At 43.0% G+C, this 27,607-nt stretch overlaps 1 protein-coding gene across 11 annotated transcripts in view; it reads right to left on the reverse strand.

Moving 5' to 3' along the window:
• The window catches only part of LPCAT4 (lysophosphatidylcholine acyltransferase 4), a 1,035,593-nt gene that overhangs the window by 326,104 nt on the left and 681,882 nt on the right, over positions 1–27,607 (reverse strand). For all 11 annotated transcript variants that reach the window (XM_085651786.1, XM_085651792.1, XM_085651797.1 and 8 more), the window contains exon 7: positions 15,558–15,592. In XM_085651786.1, the coding sequence (XP_085507912.1) occupies positions 15,558–15,592 (35 nt within the window). The remainder of the gene's footprint in view (positions 1–15,557; positions 15,593–27,607) is intronic.

Here is a 27,607-nt window from a genome sequence, read left to right on the forward strand (position 1 = left end):
TCAGGACGTAGGCAGTGGATACACTTTTTGTGTGGGTCTTCAGAGTGAAGTCGCAATTTTCCACAAGACTCGCAGTGTCTGAAGAGTGATCTCTTAGTAGAAGACATTATAATGAAGATGTAAGCTGATTTCTTGAAGAGAAAAGTTGAAGTACTGAGCAGAGCTCAGGGAGACTCCCTTCACACGACGTACGGTAGAAAATCTGAGGGTCTGAGCCTCTGGGGAGAAGCTTCTAGAGGGTGCTGACTCCTGATTGGCTGGAGTTTGGACTATATCTAATGACTTGGACGAGCTAATAAAGTGACACGTTTTTTCCTATTGCTTGCTATGCTGCAATACTTCCTATGAAATTTTTTAGCTATGCTATTGTTATACTATGTATATATATATATTGCTATTTTATGTACCGTGGGACTCCCACTTCGACGACGGGGAATGATTCAAGCATGGGAATCTATGAAAGACACCCCAATACTGAAGAATCGTACAACTCCACTAAGCTGTGTAATGCTTCTTATTTTCAGTCTGCGTACCGCAGGCATGGAAATTGGCCATGGCTACACCTCTCTAAAACAACCTTCACTAGATCTTAAGGTGCTATCAAATTATTGGACAATTTTTCTATTACCAACATACACCAAACTTACTGAAATGCTGGGGCACACACAGATGATGGAGTTAATGGAACTTAAAGCAATTTTTCATTGAAATCAATCTGGCTTTCGAAAAGGTTTCAGAACGGACACAGTCCTTATCAGGCTATAACAAACAAGAGAAACAGGAGCAGTATCTGCATTGAGTTTGCTTGATTTGTCAGCGGCATTCAATAAAATCTTGCATGCCCTCTTTCTCAGTCAATTAAAACATGTTGTTATAGCAGGGATACTCTTCAGCTGGTTCTCCTCATTTCTCCAGGATCGGTCCCAAACGGTGATACTTGCAGCCTACTGCTCAATCCCAAGGGCATCACTACAAGGTGCCACAGTGATCGGCCCTAAGCCCTTGGTTGTTCAACTTGGATGTAGCCCCTCTGGCAAAATTGATTGAAGCCTTTGACATCTTTTTTTATATATGCTAAAGACACCAGCCAATAATCATGCTAGATGAAGGTCCCAGGAAGGCTGTTTTAACCTCAGAAATTGCTTACAGGAAGTAGGTAGGTGGATAAATTCCAACTCTCTTCCCAACCACTTAATAGAGGCAAAACGGCAGCGAATGTGTTTTGCCCTGAAACAGAGTGGTCTGCTGAGTGGAGGCCAGAAGAGCTAGGAGCACTGCTAACCCTGGTATCCTGGGGAGACCAACCGTCTGTAAATTTCTTGGACCCTCCGTTATTTTAGTAGGACGTCCGTTGTCCATCATCATTTCCTTTACAGACTAAATACCTAAGAACGCAGTGACACGTGTTGCAAAGGCCCTTCGCAAAGGTTAATTAATCACCTTTCTTTTGCATATTGCTATATTTGGGTGTTAAACTGGTACTAATGAGGTGCAACCTATGCCCAGAAAGTTTTAAAAATGAGAAAATAATGTAGCAATACATTAACAAAATGTGCCGCATTACTGCATAATTTCCCATTTCTTGCCAAATCATTTAGTCAACCTTGCGGAAAAACTTGGCCCTCCCCTGCTGCATAATTCTAGTGGCCCTTTAACCCCTTCGATGCTGCGCAGATTCCGCCGCTGTGCTGACGGAATCTTGCGCGGGCGTGGTCATGACGGAATGGTTCCGTCATGAGCACAGCTCAACCGTGGGTCATGACGGAACCATTCCGTCATGAGCACCGAAGGGGTTAATAGTACCTACCATTATGGATGACATGTGACTAATACATCATGCAGCCCTCATTGTCTTAAGTAACATTTCTCATACATTGATTTACACACTTATATGAGTCACTGTCTCTGACCAAAATGTGTGTGAGCTAAAGCACTCAACACCCTCTACTGGTCTAAGTAGCACAGTAAAAAAATGAAATACACATGAGAGTGAGTCTATATAGAGATGAGGGGCACCATTACAGGATGATAGTGAGGTAATCTGGGCAGAGAGAGAACTTTGGTAAAGGGGAAGGCCTCTGCATCCCTCGAAATGCAGGGGGGGGGGGGGGGACAACCCTTCAAGGGAACTCCAAACCTTAAGGAAGACCCCATACAGCCTAAGACCACTCGACATCTGTGAGATATGGGAGACTCAGGAGTCCATCTCATTCTGCAATGGACTCCCATAGTTTTGCGTTATGCCACTTCTTTTGCAGGAGGGCGCACCAACAAAGACTGTCAGACCGGTTGCCACAAGCACTAAAGCCGGCACAGCAGGGTCGTAGCTGTCATTTCTGCAGCCTGGGCAGTGCCCCAGGCGTTGCGATAAAAGCATTTTGGCAGTTGAATGTAGGAAAGAGGAAGGAAGGCATAGCCTATGAACTGAGGGATTTTATTATAACCTGTGTTTCTGTACAGTTTTTATTTCACCAATTCCAGTTAATGGAGAGCGAAGAGCACAATTAGAAATATCTAATATAACAAACCTGGTGTGCACTAATCACAAACTCTTATAGTGCCACACCGTAACCTGCCAGTCAAATGCTCCGAGCTGGAGCCTTGGATACATTTCTCCCTCATTCTTCAAAATAAAGCTTTTTTTTTATTTTATTTTTTTTACAAACACACTGATTTTTTATCTGTATAGCTGTATATGTTATTTCTGCAGTTTGACCATAGCCAAAAAGGCAGCGGAGCACTGTACAATGTCCAAGCCAAAATTTATGTCTGAAAACCTGTGCCAAATTTATAATGAGTATATTTACTAACAATTCATGCAACATAGAACACCAAGTGAAATTCTGTGCTGTATTGCCTGAAACAGAAAGAACATAACAGCACCGTATTCTCAAAGATATGGTGCAGTTCTGCTCCTCTCTCCTAGTACCAGGGCACTTGTGGCTGCCTAGTGGCAAAACATTATGGTAAAGTAAGTGTTTTGTGCAGGAAGGGAAACCTATCCTTTGCGGTTATTTCCTGTTTGTATGAGGAAGTAACGAGGAGGACTAAAGATGTTTTTTCTTGTTACACCTTCCTCAGATAGGCAGACTATTTTGCCACAAGCCTATGTTTACTAGTCTCTGTAAATATGGGTTTACATTGAGAATCATAGGAACACCCATGTACCATCCATGTAAAGCTTACCTGACCATTCTCTAACTTTGCAGTCAAAGAGAGAATAGTAAAGTGGATTAGTTGACAGTTTCGTCGTGCTGGTAAAGAGCTTGTGAGAAAGAAAAGGCCGTAAGCGGTCTGTTTTCTTTTTTTTTTTTTAACACTCAACAACTTTTAAATACCTATAAATGTACTGTGCAAATGTTTCATAACGTATCAGCAGTTAGGAAACCTCACATGGACCCCTTGTTTGTAATTCAGAAGTGTGCTGGAAACAGTTTTAATAGGATCATAACAATCAAGACACTTTACTTGGTGATTTTCAAATGATACATATATGCTGAAAACACATTTCCACACATTATTGTTTGCGTGCTACATAGTTTTAGCAGTAAAACTGCATGTTGCCATTTTGCTGTCATTTTAATGGAAAATGTTCTGTATGTAAAAGACAGTGCCTCTTTCTGACCTACAATAATGCCTCAACAATGTATGCATTTCTAGTCTGTACCACACTTCTGTGCATCAATGAGAATCTGCAGTTTACAGCTCAAAGAAATGAAATGGCCCAATCAGTATACTATTTCCCATATACAGGCAAAATAAGGAAGGTTGCTATATGGCTAGCCAGGAAATTATATAATATATGTCCACTATCTAACTGTTCTAGCCCACAATAATATGTACTGTACAGCCCCTATACCAGTCATCACCCACTGAACAGACATGGAATACCTGAAGCAATCTAACACAAAGCTGGCCACTCGGAGGACTGCACTCTAGTCCAGCGCTGCAGGCCCCAATTAGCTGCATTTTATGCGTGCTGACTTACATCTCACAATAGCATTCAGATATGAGATGCCAGAAAAAAAAAGTCCATTCGAGCAGATCTTGCCAGCCACTTCTTTCACTAAACATGCCTGCTCAGGACTATGAACTGTAAACAAAATATCAGACTGGACAACCCAGTGCAGTAACCATATAAATAGATTATGATCAGATGAAATACCAAAAAAAAGACCTGCACAGTTGGTCAAAGGTGCGAGCTTACTAAAAAAAAACTGCGACGTGCTGATTGTCTCAACCTGATATAAACTTATTTTGACTTGTACTTATTTTGGTTGTCTATGTACTTACTTACATACCATTGTGCGACCTCCGCTGATATGTCTGTAAAACGCATGTTTTGTCCCAAATTTCTGTCCTGAATTTTTACCTTCTGTCCTGAATTTTGACCCTTTTTCCTGCATTTTTGCAAACACTGTCCTGAATTTGCACTCATGCTAGTTGGTCACCCTATTAAACACCGCTCAATCAATCAAACTTTATTCGGTTTCACATCGGAGAACCATAAAAGTTACAAAAATTACAAGTAAATAAAAACAGTGGTACGTAAAAACATGATTTAAAAAGTTAGACCCTATACACAATTTATGAATAAAACCCAAAACCCAGCCTCCCCAATTGTTCAAAAACCTTAAAGTGCAATGTGCCCAGAAAACATAACTTCCTATTTTATTTACTTTATGGCACACGCTAGGCCTTTAAAACTAATAGATCCTACATAGGTCATCCATTGTTTAAACACCCTTACAGGCCCTGGATTTCACAGTAGCTTTTAAAAACCCCACTATAAAAATAATGCAGTCCTCTTTTATCAATTGAAGATACATTAGGGCAGGACGGGCCTCAATAAAATTCATTCTTTTTAAGATGGGAACCAAGAAATGCCTTCGAGGGGTTTCATAAAACTTGCATAAAACATAAAATGCAGCAGATCCTGTGGAGACTGTCCATCGCAGCCACAGGGAGCTAGCACTTGACCTCTACTGTATCCCTTAGGCCTGGCTAGCAAAAGGTAAAAAAGGTTCATCCGAAACTAGTTAATAAGAGCCTCTCATGTATTGATAGGAACCCCATTAGATAAGGTTCCGTTGTCGAAATTGTTTTGAGCATTAATAACGTACGAACACTTGGTTTCAACATCTCCTGTGCCTCCCTGTCCAATTTCCTTGAGGTTAAGAAGGCTACCCTAATTAATTCCACGTCCTTCTTAACAGTTGATTCATGGTTACAAAATAGATCAGCGCGCCCTACCCCTTCCAGGCTGCTTTTAATGTAATTAAGCCAGGGAATTCGGGATGCATTATCGAGGGACATACACTTTCTTAAAATTAAAGGGTTAAGAGTTAACTCTTTGTTCAACCAGCACCTCAGCCAAAACACCAAAGGGCGCAGCGCAAGGACATCACTTAGGTAGGGGACCCCCAATTCCTCATGGACCGCTAGGTTAGATATTCCACGTGGAACACACAGCATGCGCTTCAAAAAGTCATTCTCAACCACCTGGAGGGAATCCGCAACAATGTGTCCCCAGATTTTACTACCATAGCTAGCTATGGCCATGCTTTTGGCTTGGTATACCTTCAGCATGGCTCCAATTGGTTTCTTCCCTATTTTTTTTTTTTTAAAACATTTTTATTGATTTTCATTTTATAACAACAAAGTTACCCCTCCTTCCTTCCCCCTCCCCACCATTTCGGACAAGGTACAACATTCAGAGTTTCCCAAAACACAGAAAGCAAATAAGACTGTGGAGAGAGTTAATGCATACATTTGGTAAAAAAGAACAAAGAAAAACAATAGCTCCAATTTGTTTGACCTTTCCCTTTGGAAGAGAAAAAATAAATATATATATATATATATATATATATATATAATCTTAAATAAACTTGGACAACCATTGTATCAATGGATCCCATATCAACATACCTTTTTTGCACTTATTACGCCCTTTTCTTTTGTATATGGCTACCTCTAGATTGCATGTTGCTAGTAGGCGAGCCCTCCATTGCTGAAACGTCGGAGGGTTAGGATCCAGCCAAGCTGAGGCTATACAAAGCCTAAGGATAGCCATAGCTACAAAGATCAACCCGCATACGCTTTTAGGACGAGCACAATCTGCTATACCCAGTAATATTTCCTCTGTAGATATAAAGATATCTGTTCCAGATACTTCTGAAAAAAACTCGGAAATCTCCCTTATTAGATTTGACAGGACATTGCAGGAGGCAAACATATGGACACTATCAGCCTCAAACAGTGAACAGCGTGGACATGAAGTACCTTTCCCGGTCCCCCACTTGGCAATTTTCTTCGGAGTATAATACAATGAAAAGAATGTTTTATAATACTGAGCTTGTAGTTTAGCTGACCTAAAGCTGGATTGTGACATTTCAAAGGATCGAGCAGGGGTTTGGGGTGAAACAGTTAGTTTTGTCTGCCATGTCTCGAACTGTTTCTCCATATCGTCAGAACCCAAGGAGTTCAGAGATTCGTAAATCTCACCTATAGTTAAAGAGGATCTTTTACAAATCCGGTCAATAATTTGCGTAGGGTGAAATTTCTCCCTAGCCCCCCCCTTTCTTAACAAAAAATCTCTAACCTGCAGGTATTTAAAAAAATCTCTATGACAAAGGTCATAGTCTCTGCGTAAATCTTCAAAGGTCTCCAAACCTGCTTTATTAAAGAAACAGCCAAGCTGTAGTATCCCTATTTGAAACCACCGAATCATACACCTGTTGTCAAATATCTCGGGAAGATCATTATTTTTGGAGATAGGGGTGTAGAATGAGAATCGTCCTAAGCCTAACAATTTGCGCGAACAGCCCCATACCTTATAAATACCATAAATACTCTTGAATTTTATTTTCTTGAAGTAATTATCATTCATATGATGCCACAAGCATCCTTCAGAGCCTCTACCTAATATGAGTGTTTGTGGACTAGGTATACTATCGCCTATGGGCTCTACGGAAATAAGAGCAGAGCAGTATCTCAAAACCGTGGCCCAATAGTACAATTTAAAGTTAGGCATTGCCATCCCCCCTCTATCCTTTGGGAGAGTGATATATTTTAAAGCCCGGCGTGGATTTTTATAGCCCCACAGGAATTTGGAAAATAAAGAATCAATAGACCGGAACAGTTGGGGTGGAAATTCTAAACAAATAGCCCTAAAGAAATATAAAAATCTGGGGAGATACAACATTTTAATCACATTAGATCTTCCTCCTAACGTTAAATGAAGGTTATTAAGACGTAACAGATCTTTCTTTGTACGTTGCATCAGAGGCTCTACATTGTCCTTAACTATATTATCCACATCAGCCGATATGCTAACGCCAAGATATATAGCTTTGTTAATAACTCTAACATCGTTCATCGTAATCTTGTCATTAAGAATAATCTGCGTTTTGGACTGATTTAATTTATAGCCAGAGACTGATCCAAAAAATAGGGCCTCTTTCTCTATCTCAGCAATTGCTTTACTTGGATTGCTAGTGACTATGGCAATGTCGTCTGCGAAGGCTAGGGTTTTAGTCTCAAATTCATGTACGCATATTGAAGGGATTAATACATTTTGCTCTAGCCTCCGAATAAACGGATCAATATATATCGCAAACAGAAGGGGAGAACATGGACACCCCTGCCTTGTCCCCGTGTGATGGTTACTTTGTCTGATAACATCCCATTTATTGCCACCCTAGCAATAGGTTCAACATAAAGCATTTGTGTTGCCTTAATGAATCGTTGACCAATCCCATAGTGTAACATTGCGTGCCAGAGATATTCCCAGGAGACCCTATCAAAGGCTTTTTCGGCGTCAAGTAATATGAGGGCCATAGGGTCTCCTGTCACCTGGGTAGAGTCAAAGAGAGATATTACCCTTTGGACGTGGTCAATTGTGGATTTCCCGGGAATAAACCCATGTTGACGTTCCGATACAATCTTATATATGATGGGTGCTAGTCGGTTAGCTAAAAGTTTAGAATATATTTTCGAATCGCCGTTTATCAATGTAATAGGACGGTAGGACCCAGGTTCTAAACATTTTTTTTTATTTTTTTTAAAAACAATGATTTTAGCGGAGGACCATGAAGCTGGTGGTTTTCCACCCTCGAAAATATGGATAAAGAGTTCCTGCATAATATCTTTCAATTGTAGTGAGAATTTGACATAGAATTCTGTTGGAATACCATCCATGCCAGCGGCTTTCCCTGCAGTGAGGCTTGTCATAGATAAGAAAATTTCCTCCCAAGATGGAATACTATCCAAGCTATCCTGATCCTCTTTTTCCAAACCTGTTGATGCATTTAAGTTTAGATATGTCTCCGCGCTATTTGTTTGATTCTCTGTGGTTTCATAGAGATTCTGATAACATTTTTGAAAAACCTTTCTAATCTCGGAAGATTCAGTTTTAAGGCCAGATTCTGGATCTAAAATCTCTTTAACAAGATTAGCGGTATATTCTTCTCTAGTGCGTATCGCCAGCTGATGGCCAACCTGTTCGCTCCACTCATAGATTTTCTCTTTGTGGGCTGAGGCTTTAGCAACTGCCTTATCTGTCAAAACATCGATAATCTGGTTTTTAACGGCAGCAACCTGTTTTAATTTATTCTCAGATGAATCCCTATCTTGGATAGCCTTGGTCAGCTCCTCTTCCGCTCTAGCCAACTTACCCAGGAGTGATGTCATTTTTATTCTGGCCTCCTTATTGGAACGGAGAGAGAACTGCATTGTCTCTCCTCTAATTCCAGCTTTTAGGGCATCCCAGACCACATCGATTGTTGTACTACCAACATTAACCTCGAGAAAGCCTGCTATCCATTCTGTCATGTGTTGGTAAAATTTCTCATTCCCTAAGAACGCTCTCTCGAAAGTCCATGTCTTCGGCTTGTTTAACCCCTTATTCAAGCTTAATACAAGAGGATTGTGATCCGATAAAATTCTAGGTGTTTTTACAATTGTACTACCAGACCACAAAGTACTAGACATAAGTATATAATCTAGCCGGACAAGTCGAGAGTGTGGGTATGAATAGTATGTAAATCCCGGGTCCCCAGGGTAACCGTTAGGCCAACAATCGACTAAGCCATGCAAAGCACACACATTTTTTAAGGCCTGGTAAACTTTTGGTTTCCGCCCTGTATATCTAAAATCTGGGTCTGACAACCACTCCCCTGGTAGATGTATATTAAGATCACCACAGACGATTAGGGGAAGAGGCCACTGAGATAGTTCATTAGTCATCAGAAGCAACACATCAGGATCGTCACTAACGCTTCCGTAGATAGTACACAGTGTCACTTTACTTCTTCCAGAATCATAATGACACTCTGTGATAGCCCACCGACCAAATTTGTCCGCCAATGACCCTATAAATTGGAGATCCCCCCCTTTAGCCAAGATTGCCACCCCCCTTGTTCGTGCCCCTTGTGATGAAGCTGTAATCAATTGGTACCCTAGAGTTTTGAGCAAATAATGTTGCGATCCTTCTACATGTGTCTCTTGAAGGCATAGGATATTAGCGCCAATCCCCTGTAGCCCTACCGTTACTCTCTGCCTTTTCTTGATATCGTTGAGGCCACAAATATTTATAGTGGCAATTTTTAATTTAGCCATATGATTAATTGATCAAATGATTCTGTACAGAAAGGAAACGATACTCTCCCCACATGCATGCCTCATAAAAAAAAAAAAACATTGTGTTTGGAACCCCCCCTCTCCCCTTCTCCCCCCCGTACTGATACCCCCATCCAAGCCCACCCCCCCACCCTCCCACCAAAATTTAGGCAACCAGGTTCAATCCTGAGCCTGTGTGATAGCGTCTGAACAGACCTCACCCACCTTCCACACACCCTCTTTATCGCTCTCTGCACAACATCCTCATCATCATCATCCCATCCCATCCCTCACCTTATCACTAGTATAAAGAAAAAAATACTAGAAGGATGGACAAGTATAAAGAAATTGATCATCAATAGATCTATGGATCTAGACGAAGCATCAGATCAAAGACAAATTTAAGTGCCCCCCGAGGGAGCTTTGCCAGATGTTATCTCCTTAAGTAATTGTTCAGCTTGAATCTCCGAGGTAAAAAACCAGGTCCGACCTTGCGAAATAACCTTCAATTTGGCAGGATTTTGAAGGAAAACAGCAGCACCCACTTTTTGGAATGGTGTAATCAGTTGCCGGAGTCTCCAACGTCTTTCTACAGTTGCATGTGTAAAGTCTGGCTTGGCAAAGAACGAGAAATTCTCCCATGTCCGCTTTTTATTAGGTCTGGCCAGATCGTAAATCGCTTGACGAAGCAAGAAATTTCCAAAATAGATTAGAATGACTCTGGGAAAGGACTGGTTGTTCTGTGGGCGTTTAGGTACGGACATTGGGAATCTATGCACCCTCTGGATCTCCTTTTCCCAGACCCAGTGTGCTAGTTCCGGAAACGCATTTTTAAACAAGTTGATAACAAATGTACGAATATCACTTCCCTCGCAGTTTTCTGGGATCCCTAGGATCCTAAGGTTGTTCCGTCGTTCGCGATTTTCCGCCTCCTCAAGTTTCCACATAATGTCTTTTATCGCCTCTTCTTGAGATGTTACCTGAGTTTTCAGCAAATCGACGGTAGACTCCAGTACCTCCGTCCGATTTTCCACCAAAGACATTCTTTCGGCTATTTCGGTACAAGTTTTCCCGATTTTGCAAACTGACCCCTGCAATTTTTTCCCAGCCATTCGAGCATGGCGATTTTCGGCTTTGACCTCATTTTGAAATGTATTTAGTTTTTGTAGGATCGTAGTTAGAATAGGCTCAGCGGCAGACTCGGGGGTTCTAGGAGCCTCCAAACCTCCGGGAGTTGCCCCGTGTATTAGTGCAATAGAATGAATGTTTGCGTCTGAATAGTCCCATTTGAGTTCTTTCCCATCATCCATCCTGTCTTTGATGTGGATAGTTTTCTTGCCTTCAGAGAGTCTCTTAGTTTTCTTGTAGGTTCTTTGGCTTTCCTGCTGGCTACAATGACTCGTGGAGGTATCTGCGCAACCATCATCTCCACTACTACTCTGAGACTCGACGGAGTCCGAATTAACAGATTCCTCATTTAAGGAGAAAAAGTTCTCTGTGGGGTCCCAGTCTGTGTCTTCCGCGAGGTGATCCTCCCCCATAGTAGTTTCAGGAATGTCGTGTGCATCATGTGTAACAAGTTTTTTGTTTCCAATAGCATTGGCATTAGCTTTAGCTTCTGTTCTAGCAAGAGGGGTGGAAACTCCCACACAGTCTACATAGTCCGCACAATCTACCGTCTCTGGCTGAATCGTTATAGGGGAGTTAACCACAGCCATGTCCAGCAAGGTATTATCGTTGTTATCCCAGGAGGCTCGCTTATCTCTCAGCGAATCTTCGTCTAACAGGGCTCCCTCTACCCTCTCAGTGCTATCAACGATACGGTCAGTGACATCCATGGGTATTTTATTGCTTAGCTCACCCTCTTTGCTAGGGTTTTTTTTTGAAAACATGCTACTGATTGCCGGTTGATTTCTCTCTAGTCCGCCGGCCGAAGTACTATTGTCAGTGACAAGGTTTTTCCCGCTTTTAGACCTACTATTTTGGAGGCTCTTACCCGTGCCAGGCTTCTTGGGTCCGACATCTGGTTTCACCTCGATAGCCTGGTTCCCCCTGAGAACACTAGCAGGGATTGAGGAGCGCGTCTTGTTGCGGACCCCTCGCACCGTCGCCATTCCTTCGTTCTCCCTTCTTCGGTGTGCGGCCGTAGCTCCTGCGTTGCTAGGCAACCCTAGCAGGCGTCCTACGGAATTCCAGCCCGATACCGCTGACAGAAGCAACCGCGCGAGTGCTTCCCAACGCGAAGGGCAGGTACGGCACAACGATGAACCGCTCCCGCGTTTCACCCTCGGGCCACGCAGACTTCTCACTCCAAACAAATAGTCATCGCCTCCAGGACGCATCTTGGGCCGTATCCGTCAATGTAGCCGAGCCATGAGCAGGACGAACTTGATGGAGCGACGGAGAGAGGTGGAGGTGAGTTCAGAGACCTCTCACTCAGCAGCCATCTTGCCTCGGTTTCTTCCCTATTTTTGCAGCAAAATTAAAAATTGCCGCATTCACCCGGGCCAGGTCCCCCTTTTTCCTCAAGATTAATGGACCCCATTTTAAATGATCGTCAAAGAGAACCCCTAAATAAGAAAAAACATTAGTGCGGGGAATTTTAGCAGGGCCAACACTGAATTGAAAACTTTTTGGGGGTCATTGCCCCACTTGCATTATGCAAGTTGTTGAATTATTTATTGCCAAATCCCGATCCATCATAAACCTAGAGAATGTGGTTAATAGAGATTGCAAACCTGTTGCAGTCCTAGATCTAAGGACGGCATCGTCCACGTAAAGCAGTACGGGGATGAAACGCCGCCCTACGCACGGGTAATCCACCCCATTGGCTCTTAATGCAGTATCCAGATCATTAATGTAAAGATTAAACAAGAATGGAGCCATGATGCACCCTTGCCGTACTCCCCTCTTTGTCTCCAGGTTCCTTGTGACCCAAAGGTCCTGAGAAAACTTGGTTGACTTATGCAAATCCTCTAAATAATTAACAATACTGATATCCACCCCATTGCCCTTATGTACTGCCATAATTTAGTCCAGTTGACTCAGTCAAATGCGGAGGACAGGTCCATGAAGGCAAGGTAGACAGTACCGGGGCGGGCAACTGTATATTTGCTCAGTAACATGGATAAATTAAGACACTGAGCAACGGTAGAGCATCCCGACCGAAATGCAAACTGGACATCAAACAGGATCTTATGCTCCTCCGCCCATGTGGATAGTCTCTGCAAGAGAATACATCTTACAACCTTATCCACTGAGTCGAGGAGGGAGATTGGCCTGTAACAGTGGGTACTATTCCCGTCACCCTTCTTAAAAACAGGGACTATGGTGGAAGAGGCCCAAGACTGAGGACAACCGTTCTTTGCAGCTGCGTTAAACACAGCCTACAGTACCGGAGCCCAGAACGAAGTGTCCCGAGGAATACCATCTGGGCCTGGCGGTTTGTTGGAGGATAGCCCTGCAATGCCTGCCATAACCTCAACCTTTTCAAAAATCATTACAGGGACATTTGTTTCCCGACCTTCTTGGCAAGTATGCTTCATAGGGCTGTCAAACATAGATTTCAAATGGAGCACCCATTCCTCCTCAGTGATATGCGAATCTAAAGCCCCCCCGCTTCCTGACCAAAAAGCGGGTGATTCACGACACTCCAGAATCTAGAGCTGTTACTGAAAGTGCTTGAGTCAATCAGCAATCTCCACGCGTCCTCCTTCGGGGCACCCTTCCGTCTGACCAAGGCTGACTTATATTCTTTACGGCATACACGTATCTCAGTTTGATTTCTTGGTTTGGCTGACAGAGCTTCCTTCAGCTTTTTTGCCGCCTTACAGCAGTGGGAGTCAAACCATCTGGGGCCGGAATTAGCAGTTCTGCCAGCCGGGGCACTCAAGATTTCACCGACTTTATGCGCTATGGATTTATACGCACCAATAACTTCACTGGGAGAGGAACCTACAGAAGTGCATAGTGCTAACTCAGGAGCACAGGATACATTTACTTCACTATAAAATGTATCTGGGGAAATCTGGGACCACTTAAGTCGTCGTTTGCCATCAGTTGGTCTTAGTGAGTCCCTGCTTGTTACCTCGCCAATTCGTGCTGATAATGGGCCCTGCATATGAACACAAAGTGGGTTATGGTCACTGTATTCGCTCTCAACAATATTAAAACCATGAAATAAGGATTGTGGGGAAGAGGAGATTAAAATAAAATCTATGAACGACCCCCTACCACGTCCTTTAAAAGTTGGCACAGGAAATCTAGTGTGCGGGGCAGTTAAAAACATCAAGGCCATCATATCCAATTCATTTATCAAATTATTCAGCAAAGGCCCCTGGGTATCATGTTCAAAATGAAACCCCTTCAAACGGGGACAGCCCAACTCAGATATACTAGAAAGCATTGGGTTTCCACAAGGATGGATGTGGAAATCACCAACAACCATAAGGTTATGTAGAATAGAACCAAAAGACTGTCTAATAAATGTGCCCAGGGTGGTGATATTACAGGCACCATAAGGGCAGGCCACAGAGTTGTAAAAGTTAATAAGTACCCATCTAGTGTCCCCCTTTTTGGCTGCCAGTGCCAGTATTCCTGGATTTGTGGTTGACAACCTGAATCTGACAATCGACCCCTAAAGATATATATACAGCTAGACCGCCCTTGGGTCTTCCACTTGCCTACAGAGTAGCTGGAATAAAAAAAGCCTTATAACCTTACAGAAATAGATGACAATCCACCGACCACGTTTCTTGGAAGCTAATTACAGCGAATTGCTTCACAAATTGCACCCATAATGGGTCTTGGAGTTTATTTGCCAGCCCTGCAATGTTCCAAGTTATGAAATTATTGGATATCTCCCCTATGCTCCTCTCAGCTACCTCTGCTGGGGACTGAGTGTGTACAACAGGCTCATTACCAGAGGGCATAGGGATCCTTAGTCAATCACACTCCTCCAGCCCAGTTAAAGTAGAAAATCTGTTATTTAATTCCAGCGAAGGGCAGACGCCAGACTGACCAACTGTTTCAAAAGATGAAAAGACCATGGAAGTAGGCTGTTGCCTAGGTACTGCACTATTTGACCACCCACCTCAAGGAGCTGCCATAGGGATATTGTGATACATATCCCTAGAAGGGACTGGTTTATCAAAAAAAAAAAAAACAGTGGAAAGGCCCTAATGACAGATCCAGAATTGAAAGGAGCATAACAAGTATCCCTGGATAGGATCCTGCCCGCAATATGGGGGTTATCAAAGTTTGCAATGACACAGTCACCCGTGCCCATTTTTCGCGAACTGCCAATCCAGCTCATCCTACGGGCCATGAGAATGTTTTTAGCCAAGCGGGCACCCAGAACGGTGCTGTGTGCAAACCAATGGGTTAATTTATTTTTCAGCTGCCCATAATCCTCACTAGCCCCTTGGGGGAGAGAAGGAACACTCTCCAAAACCACTACATAGGGAGTAGATTCCGGTGGCAGGTCTATGACTGGGAGACTCGTTGACTGAATCTCCCTTTTCTCTAACCTCCTTGGATGCACAGAAGAACTTGCTGGTAAGTGGTAACACACTGCCTCTGGTCGGTGGAAGATTAAACAGGCTATGTGTAAACCACGAGCTCCTTCTAGTGTCCGATGGCTTGAAAAACATACACCAGGTAATAAGAGTTTATAAGAAAGGACTGTCTGATTAATTAAATGGTATTTAATATAAGATTTGTATACCAAACGCTTCTATTAGGGTAAAGAAAATGAAATAAGCCACTGCGACACATGGATTTAATTGTGTAAAGTCAAACCTTTGGTTGGCTCAAGTTATAAAATTGCACTTGACGTGGTGGCCCTGAATAGAGGATGACACCGCCACCTTGTGGAAAATCTCAAGTGACAGACAGCAAGGTTATGACAACAAGGAGTAAAATCAATGGAAACAACTTACACCCCGTTGCCTTTCCATGTCCAGATGGTAGCAGGCTGGAAAACAAAAGACAGGTTTAATGATTAGGACGGAAGGTTTAGAAAGTGCAGGCTAGATGCAAGGCACTTAAAGAAACACCACTTCCTCTTTGAACAGATACAGATTTTGAAAACCAAGGTCAATACAGAGCCTGGGCAACATTGCCTTTCCAATCTCCATGGGCCCCACCGGACCCCCTCAATGTTTACCTCATATTTCACCCCTGCCTGTGGGTGCCCTCTTTTGAGGACCTACCTCCCGCCCGTTACTCGCCCAGCTGCCCACACAATTTTTGTTTCAGTCTGTACCACCTGGCTTACATGCATCCGTCTTACATACATACTTTGCCCGTCGGCGTCTCTGCCAGGGCGTTCAAGCACAGGGTCCTAGCAGGTAAGGAAGGCTTCCCTTATCACCATTGCCGTCCCGCATTTGGCTGCGTTATCCCCAAAGACAACGCCACTACGGCAGCATGCTTGCCACGTCCACCAATGCCTGCACACCTAGCAACGCCGTCACAATTGGAGAAAGGGTTGGAGCCAAAGTCTGGCATGTGGCATATGCCATGACATATACCACAGTGTGCCACATTTTGTGGATATGTTGTTTGAGCTATAATTGTGTTATAAACCCCACAGAAGTGCTAGTGGATTTTTTTAAAATATACATCTTCCACCTGGGTTGAATTAACAAACATAATAAAAAAATTCCAAATACATAAGTTATGGGCCTTGAACACTTGTCGAAAATCATTCATAGCCCCTGTTAGCTACCACTACACCATCTGGTTTGGTTTATGAGCCCGAAGCCTTTTTGTCATGGAAAAAATGTGCTGGTCCTTCTTCTATTTCCATGTTGTTTTGCTTTTACATGCCACAAATCCACTCTTGATTTTCATATTTTAAACACAAATAGCCCTTCCTTTCTTTCACTCTGGAACTTGCCCCATGCATTTCTTTTTCTTACCCAATCATCCCCAAATTCTCATTCCACAAAATAAGGGATTTCTTTCATAGTTGTAATAACTTTATTTCGGTCAACAGACCATAAAAAGTACATATAAACTGTATCAACAAGAAAAAAAAGGAAAGTTCACCTATAAGTTAATACAACACATAACATTAGAAAAAACTGTGAACACAAAAATTAACTTAAAAGGTTCTGCCTCATACGCCACATATAAAGCAAATAGCGAGAAACCGCAAACATGATGGGAGGATAGGTATCATAGATCAGTATTCTGCAAGCCTGTGTAAAATGAAAAAATCCCAAGTTCTTGCAGATAGGAATCAGCCAACGTTTCCTGATTGCAGAATAGGCAGGGCAAAAGAACAATACATGGAAGATGTTCTCGGTTGTATGGATGCATGCGGGGCAAGTATCAATGCTAGACTTGGACCATTTAGTGGTAAAGGACCCTATAGGAAGGGTACCATGCCTTAGCTGAATATACAGCTTTCGAGCAGCTGGGGGTTCAATTAAATCCATGAATTCCTCAGCCTTAGGTTCTGGTTTTACAGAGAGGAACTCGGATGTCAACCTACCCAATAATGTAGAGCTCATTAATGTTTGATGGTTTAACGAGCGTAACTGAGAGAGGAGTGTATTCTTAGATATCCCAGTGCAACAGATCTCAGGAGTGTCCCCTAGTCCAGGAAAACCGAGCCGGGCACTAACTCTACTAATATACTGAAGCCATGGAATAGTTTTGTGTTTAAGAATAGGCCAAATCTCAGAAAATTCTGCTCTGTAATCAGCTAATTCAGGAACAGACCACAACCTCTTCCAATACATAATTGGTCTAGCACTTATGATCTCTTCTATTGGAGACAGGCCAAGATCGAATCTGAGAGGGATCAATGGCGTGCTAGGCGGTAGTCCAACTAAGTTTCTAGCAAAAGATTGATCCACCTTTTTAAGATCCATAATCTGCTTGTGCCCCCACAATTCAGCCCCATAAATTGCTGCCATTCTTGCTTGGCGACTATATATTTCAAGTACAGGGGAAACCGGCCTATAAGTAGATTCCTTAAAAACTTTGCTCCGTCCCCTCGCCAGCTGAGATAGCCTAAGCGTAGATTTGGCAATCTGCTTGTGCCAATCAAAATTCTCAGTTAGAGTAAGACCCAGATAAGTGAATGTTTTGACCCTTTCCAAGGGTGCATCATGAAGTACTGGATTTGGACGCACCCTTTTGGAAGGGTTGAAGATCATAAACTTTGTTTTGCCTATATTGATTTCCAGCCCCCGAAGGTCACAAAATTCCACAAAACCATCAAGGATTTTTTGAATGCCCGTTGATGTTTTAGACAGCAACAAAGTGTCGTCTGCAAACATCAGAGCGGGTACTCTGCCTGTGGCCAATCTAGGGGCATCGTTATTTGCCACACCATTCAAGTGATCTACTAGGCCATTTATGTAGAGGCTAAACAAGGTTGGTGCCAACACACACCCTTGACGAACTCCTTTTAGGACAGGGAATTGGTCTGTAAGTTCACCATACCTCCCACTCCTAACCTGCGCAAAATTGTTTAAGTGGAGCCTCGAGAGGATAGCTAGCAGGTAGGGTGGGAGGCTTAAATCTGCCAGTACTTTCCATAGTTTTGCACGTGGGATCAGATCAAAAGCAGCCCGCAGGTCCACAAACACAAGGTAGAGGCTGCCACCCTCCACTTTTGCTGTTTTCCAATAAAGGACCTGCAGGCGGAATATCTGGTCTAAGGTGGAAGTGCCAGACCTAAATCCTGCCTGGAATGTAGATAAAATCCCCTTTTCCTCAATCCACCCTAAGGATCCTATCAAGAATAACCCTCCCCATCAGCTTTTGCGATGTATCAATAAGACTGATGGGTCTATAGTTAGAGGGAGTTTGTGGGCAACCCTTTTTTAAAATAGGCACGATTTCTGCTCCTAGCCATGTGGGAGGCAAGTCGTCACCCTGCAAAATGCCATTGAAAAGAGTAACCAAATAAGGGGCCCATATTTTTGGTTGTGTGCGAAACAGGTCTCCTGACAGTTTGTCCAAGCCTGGAGCCTTGTTTGGAAGCAAAGTTCCTAATGCTACCTCTACCTCGAACAAGGTAATTAGTTCATCTGCAGGAAAGCATGGACGGTCGATAATTTCTTTCATAGTAAACCTTACCCCCCTTCCACATGCCACAACATGTCACCAATGTCTGACATGCATTGCTTTGACTAAAGAGGCCCCAAATCTCCCATACACTGCTAGGGGGTGATTTACAAAGGGACAGCTTTCATTTGTTTGAATTAGAAAACAAAATGGAAAAGAGTATAAAAATCGATTCTCCCCAGCTGGGGTTTGAACCCTGGTCAAAAACCAATGATAGTCCATGTTAGCTACCACTGTACCATCTGTTCTGCTGAATTTTTTTGCTGCCCATAGCGTTTTTGTCATGGAAAGAGTGTGCTGGTCCTTCTTCTATTTCCATTTTGTTTTGCTTTTACATGCCACAAATCCACTCTTGATTTTCATATTTTAAATACAAATAGCCCTTCCTTTCTTTCACTCTGGCACTTGCCCCATGCATTTCTTTTTCTTACCCAATCATGCCTAAATTCTCATTCCACAAAATGAGGGATTTCTTTCATAGCAAACCTTGCCCCCCTTCCACATGCCACAGTATGTCACCAATGTCTGAAATGCATTGGCTTGACTAAAGAGGCCCCAAATCTCCCATACACTGCTAGGGGGTGATTTACAAAGGGATAGCTTTCATTTGTTTGAATTAGAAAACAAAATGGAAAAGAGTATAAAAATCGATTTTCCCCAGCTGGGGTTTGAACATTGGTCAAAAGGCAATGATAGCTCATGTTAGCTACCACTGTACCATCTGTTCTGCTGAATTTATTGCTGCCCATAGCCTATTTGTCATGGAAAGTGTGTGCTGGTCCTTCTTCTATTTCCATGTTGTTTTGCTTTTACATGCCACAAACCCACTCTTGATTTTCATATTTTAATTACAAGTAGCCCTTCCTATCTTTCACTCTGGCACTTGCCCCATGCATTTCTTTTTCTTACACAATCATTCCCAAATTCACATTCCACAATACAAGGGATTTCTTTCATAGCAAACCTTGGCCCCCTTCCACATGCCACAGCATGTCACCAATGTCTGACATGATTTGGCTTGACTAAAGAGGCCCCAAATCTCTCATACACTGCTAGGTGGTAATTTACAAAGGCACAGCTTTCATTTGTGTAAATTAGAAAAGAAATTGAAAAGAATATAAAAATCGATTTTCCCCATCTGGTGTTTGAACCCTGGTATATTGTACTCATTACCCTTGTTAGGTACCACTGTACATCTGTATCACTGGAAGTTTCTGCTGCTTGAGGCATTTTTGTCATAGAAAGTGTGTCTGGTCCGCTTTCTATTTCCATATTCATTTGCTTTTTCGTGATTTAGAAACAAATAGCCCTTCTTTTCTTTCACTCTGGGACTTGCCCCATGCATTTCTTTTTCTTACACAACCATCCCCAAAGTCTCATTCCACAAATTAAGGGTTTTCTTTCATAGCAAACCATGACCCCCTTCCACATGCCACAGCATGTCACAAATGTCTGACATGCACTGGCTTGACTAAAAAGGCCACAAATCTCCCAGACACTGCTAAAGGGTGATTTACAAAAGGGCATCTTTCATGTGGTTAAAATCGGGGGAAAAAATAGAAAAGAATATAAAAATCGAATTTCTCCAGCTGGTGTATGAACCCTTGTTAAAAAGCACTCAAAGCCCCTGTGAACTACCACTGGACTATTTTTTTGTTATTGGTGAATTTTGTCCCAAGCCTATTTGTCATGAAACAAGGGGGCTGCTGTTCTTCTATTTTCATGTCATTTTGCTTTTACAAGCCACAAATCCACACGATTTTCAATAATTTATAAACTAATATCCCTTATTTTCTTTCACTCTGGGACTTGCCCCATGCATTTATTTTCCTTACACAATCATCCACAAAGTCTCATTCCACAAATTAAGGGATTTATTTAATCACAAACCTTGCACCCCTTCCACATGCCACAGCATGTCACAGATGTGTGGCATGCACTCCTTGACTAAAGAGGCCACAAATCTCCCAGACACTGCTAGGGGGTGATTTACAAAGTGACAGCTTTTTATTTTTTATAACTTTATCATTTTCGTATTGCTTACAACATTGCATGGTCATTCACTGTGATCATAGAAATCTAGTAAGAATAAAGACCTGTATCATTTTCAAAGCAAGTGTACTCAAGCTTGCAACGCACCAATGACTCAGGGTAGCATATATACATAAATTGTGATATCAACATCTGACCAACCCGGACCAGCGGGCTCTCCCTCACTGTCTGGCCCGCACTTTCCTTGACATAATAAACAACAATTGAGCAGTTGGGTGAAACATAAATTACCCCACCCCACTGGGGACTATCCCAGCAGGCTGTTGTGAAATAGGGACGGCACTAATCTACAGTTAGTAATTTTTTAGAGGCTCCCAAATGTCATTTTGCCTGGATGCCGAGAGATGGGTTGTAGCATAAAAGCCACAATTAGTATTATAGTATGTGAAGCTATTGAGCCAATCTTTCACTGTGGGGGAGGCCCTATTTCCCCATTTGAGAGCTACTTCCCTCTGCGAGCAAAAGGGCAATGGCTGTGAATTTCCGCAACTTCTTCAGGAGACCCCCCACATAGTCCAACAAGGCGACCTCAGGTGCAGGGACCATCTCAAGGTGGGTCATTTGTGTTATTAATCTGAAAATGGATCTCCAGAAGTCCCCAATCTTAGCGCAGTCCCAAGTCAGGTGGGCAAAATCGGCTTGTGGGCTACCGCACTTAGGACAAAAGTGTGTGGTCGATTGAGATCAATGGAGTGAACCTTTGCCGGGGTCATATAGACCCTCCACAAATATTTGAAGTGTATGAGCTTATGTCTGCTGTTTAAGGAGACCTCTTTCGTTTCTGCACATCAAAAGGACCAGAGAGAGTCTTGAAGTGGGTGCCCAAGGTCCCGGTCCCATGCCTCCTGTATCTTGGCATCCCTGCTAGTGACTAATGACATACACGCTTTGTAGAGCTTCGAGATTAGGTGTTCTCCCCCGGAACTTGCGACTGAGAGAGTAAGCGGAGGGAAGGACTCGGGCTCCAACGGGTACTCCGGAATCTTAGCCCTGAGCACCCTCCGTATCTGGCTAAATACAAATTGATTCATGAATGTTGCCTCACTGAACCTCTCGCCCACTGTGCTAGAAAAAACATAGCCCCCTGGGAACAGATCCCCAATCTTATTTATTGACTATGTAGTGAGTGTACGCTGTGCCAGTTTTTATTCCGTAATTGGGGATCCAGGGGTTAGTATTGAAAGGATCTCCGATGACTAAAGAGCGCCACCTCCAGTCACTTTGGTCAACTTACGCCAGGCCCAGCTAGCGGTGGAAACTGTTTGGATATCCCGGGGATCCCTGGGAAAGCCCCGCTGCAGCACCGTACATAGGGGCGCCGGGAGCACCAGGTCAGCCTCAGGTCTAGTGTTAGGGATCCGCGCGTACGGGTGATACCAGGAGTGTGCAAAACTCCACTGAGCAACCAAATAGTAGATCTGAAGATTGGGGACCCCAAAACCACCTCTCTCAAATGGTAAGGATATGGTGTCCCAGCTAACTCTAGGTCTTCCTCCCCCCCATACCAATCTGATGAGATGAGAACGCAAAGTGCGGAAAAAAAGTGTTGAGGAGCGGGATAGCAATGTTGTGAAACAGATATAAAAACCTTGGGAGGACAATCATCTTCACAAGTGCAACTCGACCAGCAAGGGGAAGTGGAGTCTCAACCAACGCTCGACCTGTTGCTCCAGGTTATGCGCCACAGGGCCGTAGTTTAGTCTAATAATTTGCTTGTTTTCTCTTTAGCTCCGAATACCCAAATAGTTGCCCGAATCCTCACACCATATCGGCGGGAACTCACATTCCCAATGAACAGTGTTCGGCGTCAGCGGGAACATTTCTGATTTTCCCCAATTTTTACCCAGCCCTGAAAAAAATGCCAAACGGATAATCTCTCTGATGAGCGGTTCCAAATTCTCCTGGGGGTTTCGGACATATAGGATGATATCATCCACATATAGGGAAATTAGAAGAGGAACAGTTTTGAACTAGAGACCACTGTGCAGTCATCTTTCCTGGAAATGGTGATCAAGAAGGTTCAGTGCCAATATGAAGAGCAGTGGGGAGAGTGGGCAGCCCTGTCTGGTGCCGAGATTGAGCGCGAACGAAGGGGACAGTGTGCCATTCAATCGAAGCCTAGTGGTGGGCGCGGTGTAAAGCAACGAAGTAAGGTTAATGAATCCCTTAGGGACACCCAACTTTCTCATCACTACTAGGAAAAAGGGCCACTGCAAGGAGTCGAAGGCCTGAGGTTCTGTAATTCTCGAGTCTGACTCCATTTTGTTCTGTGCCACCCTTTTGTGTTGCCCTCACGTAGGCCTGTGAAGGTAGCCTGGCGAATAAATTGAGTTTTTGTTATGTGACACTTTGTTTGAAAATGTACTTTATTGGCTAGAATTTTGTGCAGTGGGTGTACATTTATAATGTGAATATTGGGTATAAAAGGAGACGTCTCGCCTTAGTAAAATGAGCAGTCTCCTGAGAATTTACACCGTGATGTATTTCTAGGATCACTGTTACTAGCTGCAGCTAATAAACTTGGTCTCTGATGCCATCCAGAAGTATTTCGTGTCTCTGTATACCAAGACAGGTGAACTCGAAGATCTTAGGCGTGCCCCTGACGCCGCTGGGTTAAACCCCGGTTCTTCAGGCCTTTTCGGTATCGAGTATGACAGCAGCCGCAGGGACCTCCGGAGCGATCCTATGTATTACTGCAAATAATGTGCACAGGTTTAAAGCAGTTGAACTATGGGGGACAAAGCCCGACTGAGTCGGGTAGATAATGTGGTCCAGCAACAAGGCCAATCTCAGCGCAATCATTTTAGCCAAAATGTTGTAGTCTAGGTTTAAAAGTGATAACAGCCTGTAAGAGCCGCATAGAAGCGGATCTTTCCCGGCTTTTGGAAGGAGGATTATTACAGCCTCATGCAAAGTGAGGGGAAGTTCCTTGTGTTCGAGTTCTTCATTATAAACCTCTAATAGATAGGGCGCTAATAAATTCTTATAGGTTTTATAAAAGATACCAGTAAAACCGTCCAGGCCTGGGGCCGTCGAGCCATTCATGGCATCTATGGCGCTACTTATTTCCTCGACGGAGAATGGCTCAGCCAGAAACTGCCCCAATTGGCATATTCTGAATTCAGATCAAGATCCCTCCACACACTTGAAGAAACCTTTGTATGCGCATCGACGGAACAAAAACTTAAAAGACATAATCGTCAGATCACGTTTCAGCACTCATGTCCCGTTCATTCAGAAGAGCATTGATGGCAACCTTCCCATCAAAGGCACATTTAAATGTCTACGCACTAGTTGCAAAGCATGCGATGGAGCCATAGAAGGTAGCACCATTACCTTGAACGGTTACACCACTCATTCTACATCAATGACCAACTGCAGAACGTCCAACGTCATTTATTTAATCATCTGCCCGTGTAACTTTGGTTATGTTGGCGAAACCTCTAGACCCATTGCCACTCGCCTCAATGAACATCGCTCGGCCATCCGCACCAGTAAAATGGCAGCCCCTATGGTCAAGCACTACAAAGAGTTCCAACATACAACGGAAGAAATCAAATGGCACATACTCGAAGAAATTCATCTGAAAAATGACACACAGAATGATGAAATCCGTAAAAAACGAGAAGTTTTTTGGATTTTCACCCTCAACACGTTCCACAAGGGATTAAACAGTGACCTCCCTTGGGAAAATGCCATTCTTTTCAATAGACCCTAAGGTCCCGTTGTTCCCCAAAAATCTCCCTGCATTGTATTACGTTTCCTGATATTCATCATCTGACTCCACTCATATGTCATTGTTTTGTTCATTTTTTTCTTTTGTGCTTTATTTCTCATTCTCCTTCCTGGTACTTTATCCTCATTATCCCCCTGATAGATAGTCAGGCATTGATAGTCTACATGCATATCTTTTTTTACACATTTTTCATTTTTCTATTCGATTATGTTTCTTCATTGGTTCATGTTGTAGTATTTCTTCTCATCACTATTTCGGATTTCAGCCCTTTTTTTCGCTGTCCCCTTTCTATCTCGATTGGGGCCGTCGTCCTCACTCGAACACATCACATGACCTCACGTTTTCCGCTTAAATTGAATGCTCAACGGTTCAGTTCACCTCTGCCTGTTGGTCCCACATTGCGTAAACCCTGTACGCGGGATTTAAACAAGTAAGTCGTTACACGGTCCCCCTCTATATGACCTGCATCTTTTTTGCGTTATTTTGATATTGTATTAGTAACCGTTAGTCTGCATTTGTCCGTAGTGGCCACCCGCTATCTCATGTCCAGCGCTTAATTTGGGCGTCCCAGCGTTCTAGCGGTCCAGCTCACTTCTGCCTGGTGCTACCTCATTGCGGACATCCGGTACGCGGTCCTGTACCCAGTAAGTTACCTTACGGTCTGCGTATATTATGACCTGTACTTTTCTCGCATTACTCGATATCTTTAGAGTAACCGTTAGTCCGTATTTTTCTTTAGTGGCCATCCGTGAAACATAAATATTTATCAACTATCTGGCTGGAATCTATCCACCTTTTCCATTTAAACTCGTTAAGAAAATGAAACGCCGCTAATCTACGGAGGCTTCAAGTTATTATACAATTCCTTTGGAACGACAGGGCAGGTATACTACGACATTACCTTTCATGTTATGTTTCTGATTCCATGGCTATGTCCTCAGTTATATTTGTTGTGTTCCTTTTTACTTATCAGATTATCTCGTGCAAAGTATTATTTCCTTGGACATTTATCCTGGCTTATTTACACGCCATACACGTGCCTCTAATTATTAGGTATGTTGCATTTCGGTGTCAGCTTTTATCAATTTGTTCCTTATTCTCTGGCTATGTCCTTAGTCTCATTTGTTTTGTTTTTCTTTTTTACTGATTAGAATACCCCGTGTACAATTGGGTACTATTCCCTTGGACTATTATCCTGATTCATTCACACGCCACAAGCGTGCCTCTAAATACTAGGTATCTTGTATTCTTGCATCAACTCTCTTCATTTTGCCCCATTCCCCATAGCTAAACTAAGCAGTAAGTACTCTGTGTTTATCTTGAATTTCTGTTTGCTTCCTCTTCAAATAGGAAGAATTCTTTACGCCAGTGAATGACAGTTGGACCTTACGCAGTTTTTCATCACTCTGCTTTCTCACCGATCCAGTAAGATCCCCCCCCCCTTTTTTTGGACCTTGTCTCGTGATCACTTTAAGACACCAGTATCCCTATATTCCCTAAGTTGTTTGTTTGGCCCAGCATTTCACACACATCTCCTGTTAGCTTCTACCTCATGAGGAATCATTCTTCCCAGCAGTGTACCACATTCAGACCCTATGTATTATTTTCTAGTCCGATTTCTCATTTATTCTGTAAAATTCTGTCTTTATTTTACTTTCACCTAGTGATGACTTCTGCCACTTTATACTACAACTTTCTCTATAGATTATCTTTATGTCTTCTGATATACCTTGTACCTTTCTCATTTACCTATATAACTAGATTCACTTTGTCCTTTATCACCTCCCCTCTTTCCTGTATACTATTACAGCTATACTCATTTTCTTCTTAGCTGGCTTTCCTTAACATGGATTGGTGACAGCACGTATGTTGGTAGTGTCATTACACTTATGTGAAGGAGCACTTTGTTTTAAAAAAAAGAAAAAATCATTGAGATAATGAAAGAAAAAAACGAAAATCAATTGTTTTAATTGCTGTTACAGAATATATACATACAGTTGGTTGTGTTTCACATTGTACATTTTTGTATGTTTATAGGATTCAAAGACACTGTGGCTCTCCTGATGAAGACGCCTTGTTAGCGTCGAAACGCGCGTTGAGAACATCTCGGTCTTTGCCACTTTTAACTTTATGTTTTTGTACTTAGACTGTGTTATCTGACCAACTAGAAATGTGATTTGTTCTATACTGTTTGATGCTTTGTTTATTTTTGAATTATATTTTTGAAATTATAAAGTCCATCATCATCAATTATTCTACATCATGTCTATATTTATATTTGAATAGAATAAAGTCCACATGTATTTTTGATAATATTCTGTATGTTGTGTCTCCTTCTATACCATCATTGTTTTTTCCATTGAATATGCGATTGTGCTACGTTGAAATTGCCTAGGTATTTACTTTACAATGTCAGCCAGAAACTGCTGCATGAACTTCTCAAGCCCCACCATAGAAATCTCTGCAAGGTAGCCTTTATGGTCTCCCTCGCTATGCATCACCCGTGTTGCATATAATGTGGAATAATATGCTAAAAATTCATCTTTTATATCTGGGGTATCGGTTAGGGTCTGCCCGGTTGAGGAACGGATGCAGGTGATGTATGAACGCCTGGCCGAGGGTCTCAGTAGCCGCGCCAACATGCGGCCAGGTCTGTCACCCTCCCCATAACGCCTTGGTCAGAATATGTGCTAGGGAGATGCTGGGATGCCTTATACCACGTTGCCAGGTTGGCGGGAGACAAGCCAATAATCTAGTCTAGTCCAAGTACCATATTGGTCGGCGTAATGGGTGCAGGCGGCATCTCCTGGGTTGCGCTGATGCCACACATCCACCAGGCCAACAGAATCGCACATATCCAGCAATATGCGGCATGCGCTGGGTTTGGTGTCTGACGAGTTGGGCATACTCTCTTTCGCAGGGTCCAACAGGAGATTAAAATCTCTGCCCATGCATGTACATTCTGCATCTAATTGTAGGTACTGTGTATGAAGGCCTTGGAAGAACTCTGGACTATCGACATTAGGTGTGAATACGCAGATGAACGCCATACAGCGTCCCATCAAGTGACCCGCCACCATCGTGTAGCGACCCTCATTATCAATGTGTGCTTTT

Source organism: Triturus cristatus, chromosome 1_1, assembly GCF_964204655.1.
Source record: "Triturus cristatus chromosome 1_1, aTriCri1.1, whole genome shotgun sequence".
NCBI lineage: Eukaryota > Metazoa > Chordata > Amphibia > Caudata > Salamandridae > Triturus > Triturus cristatus.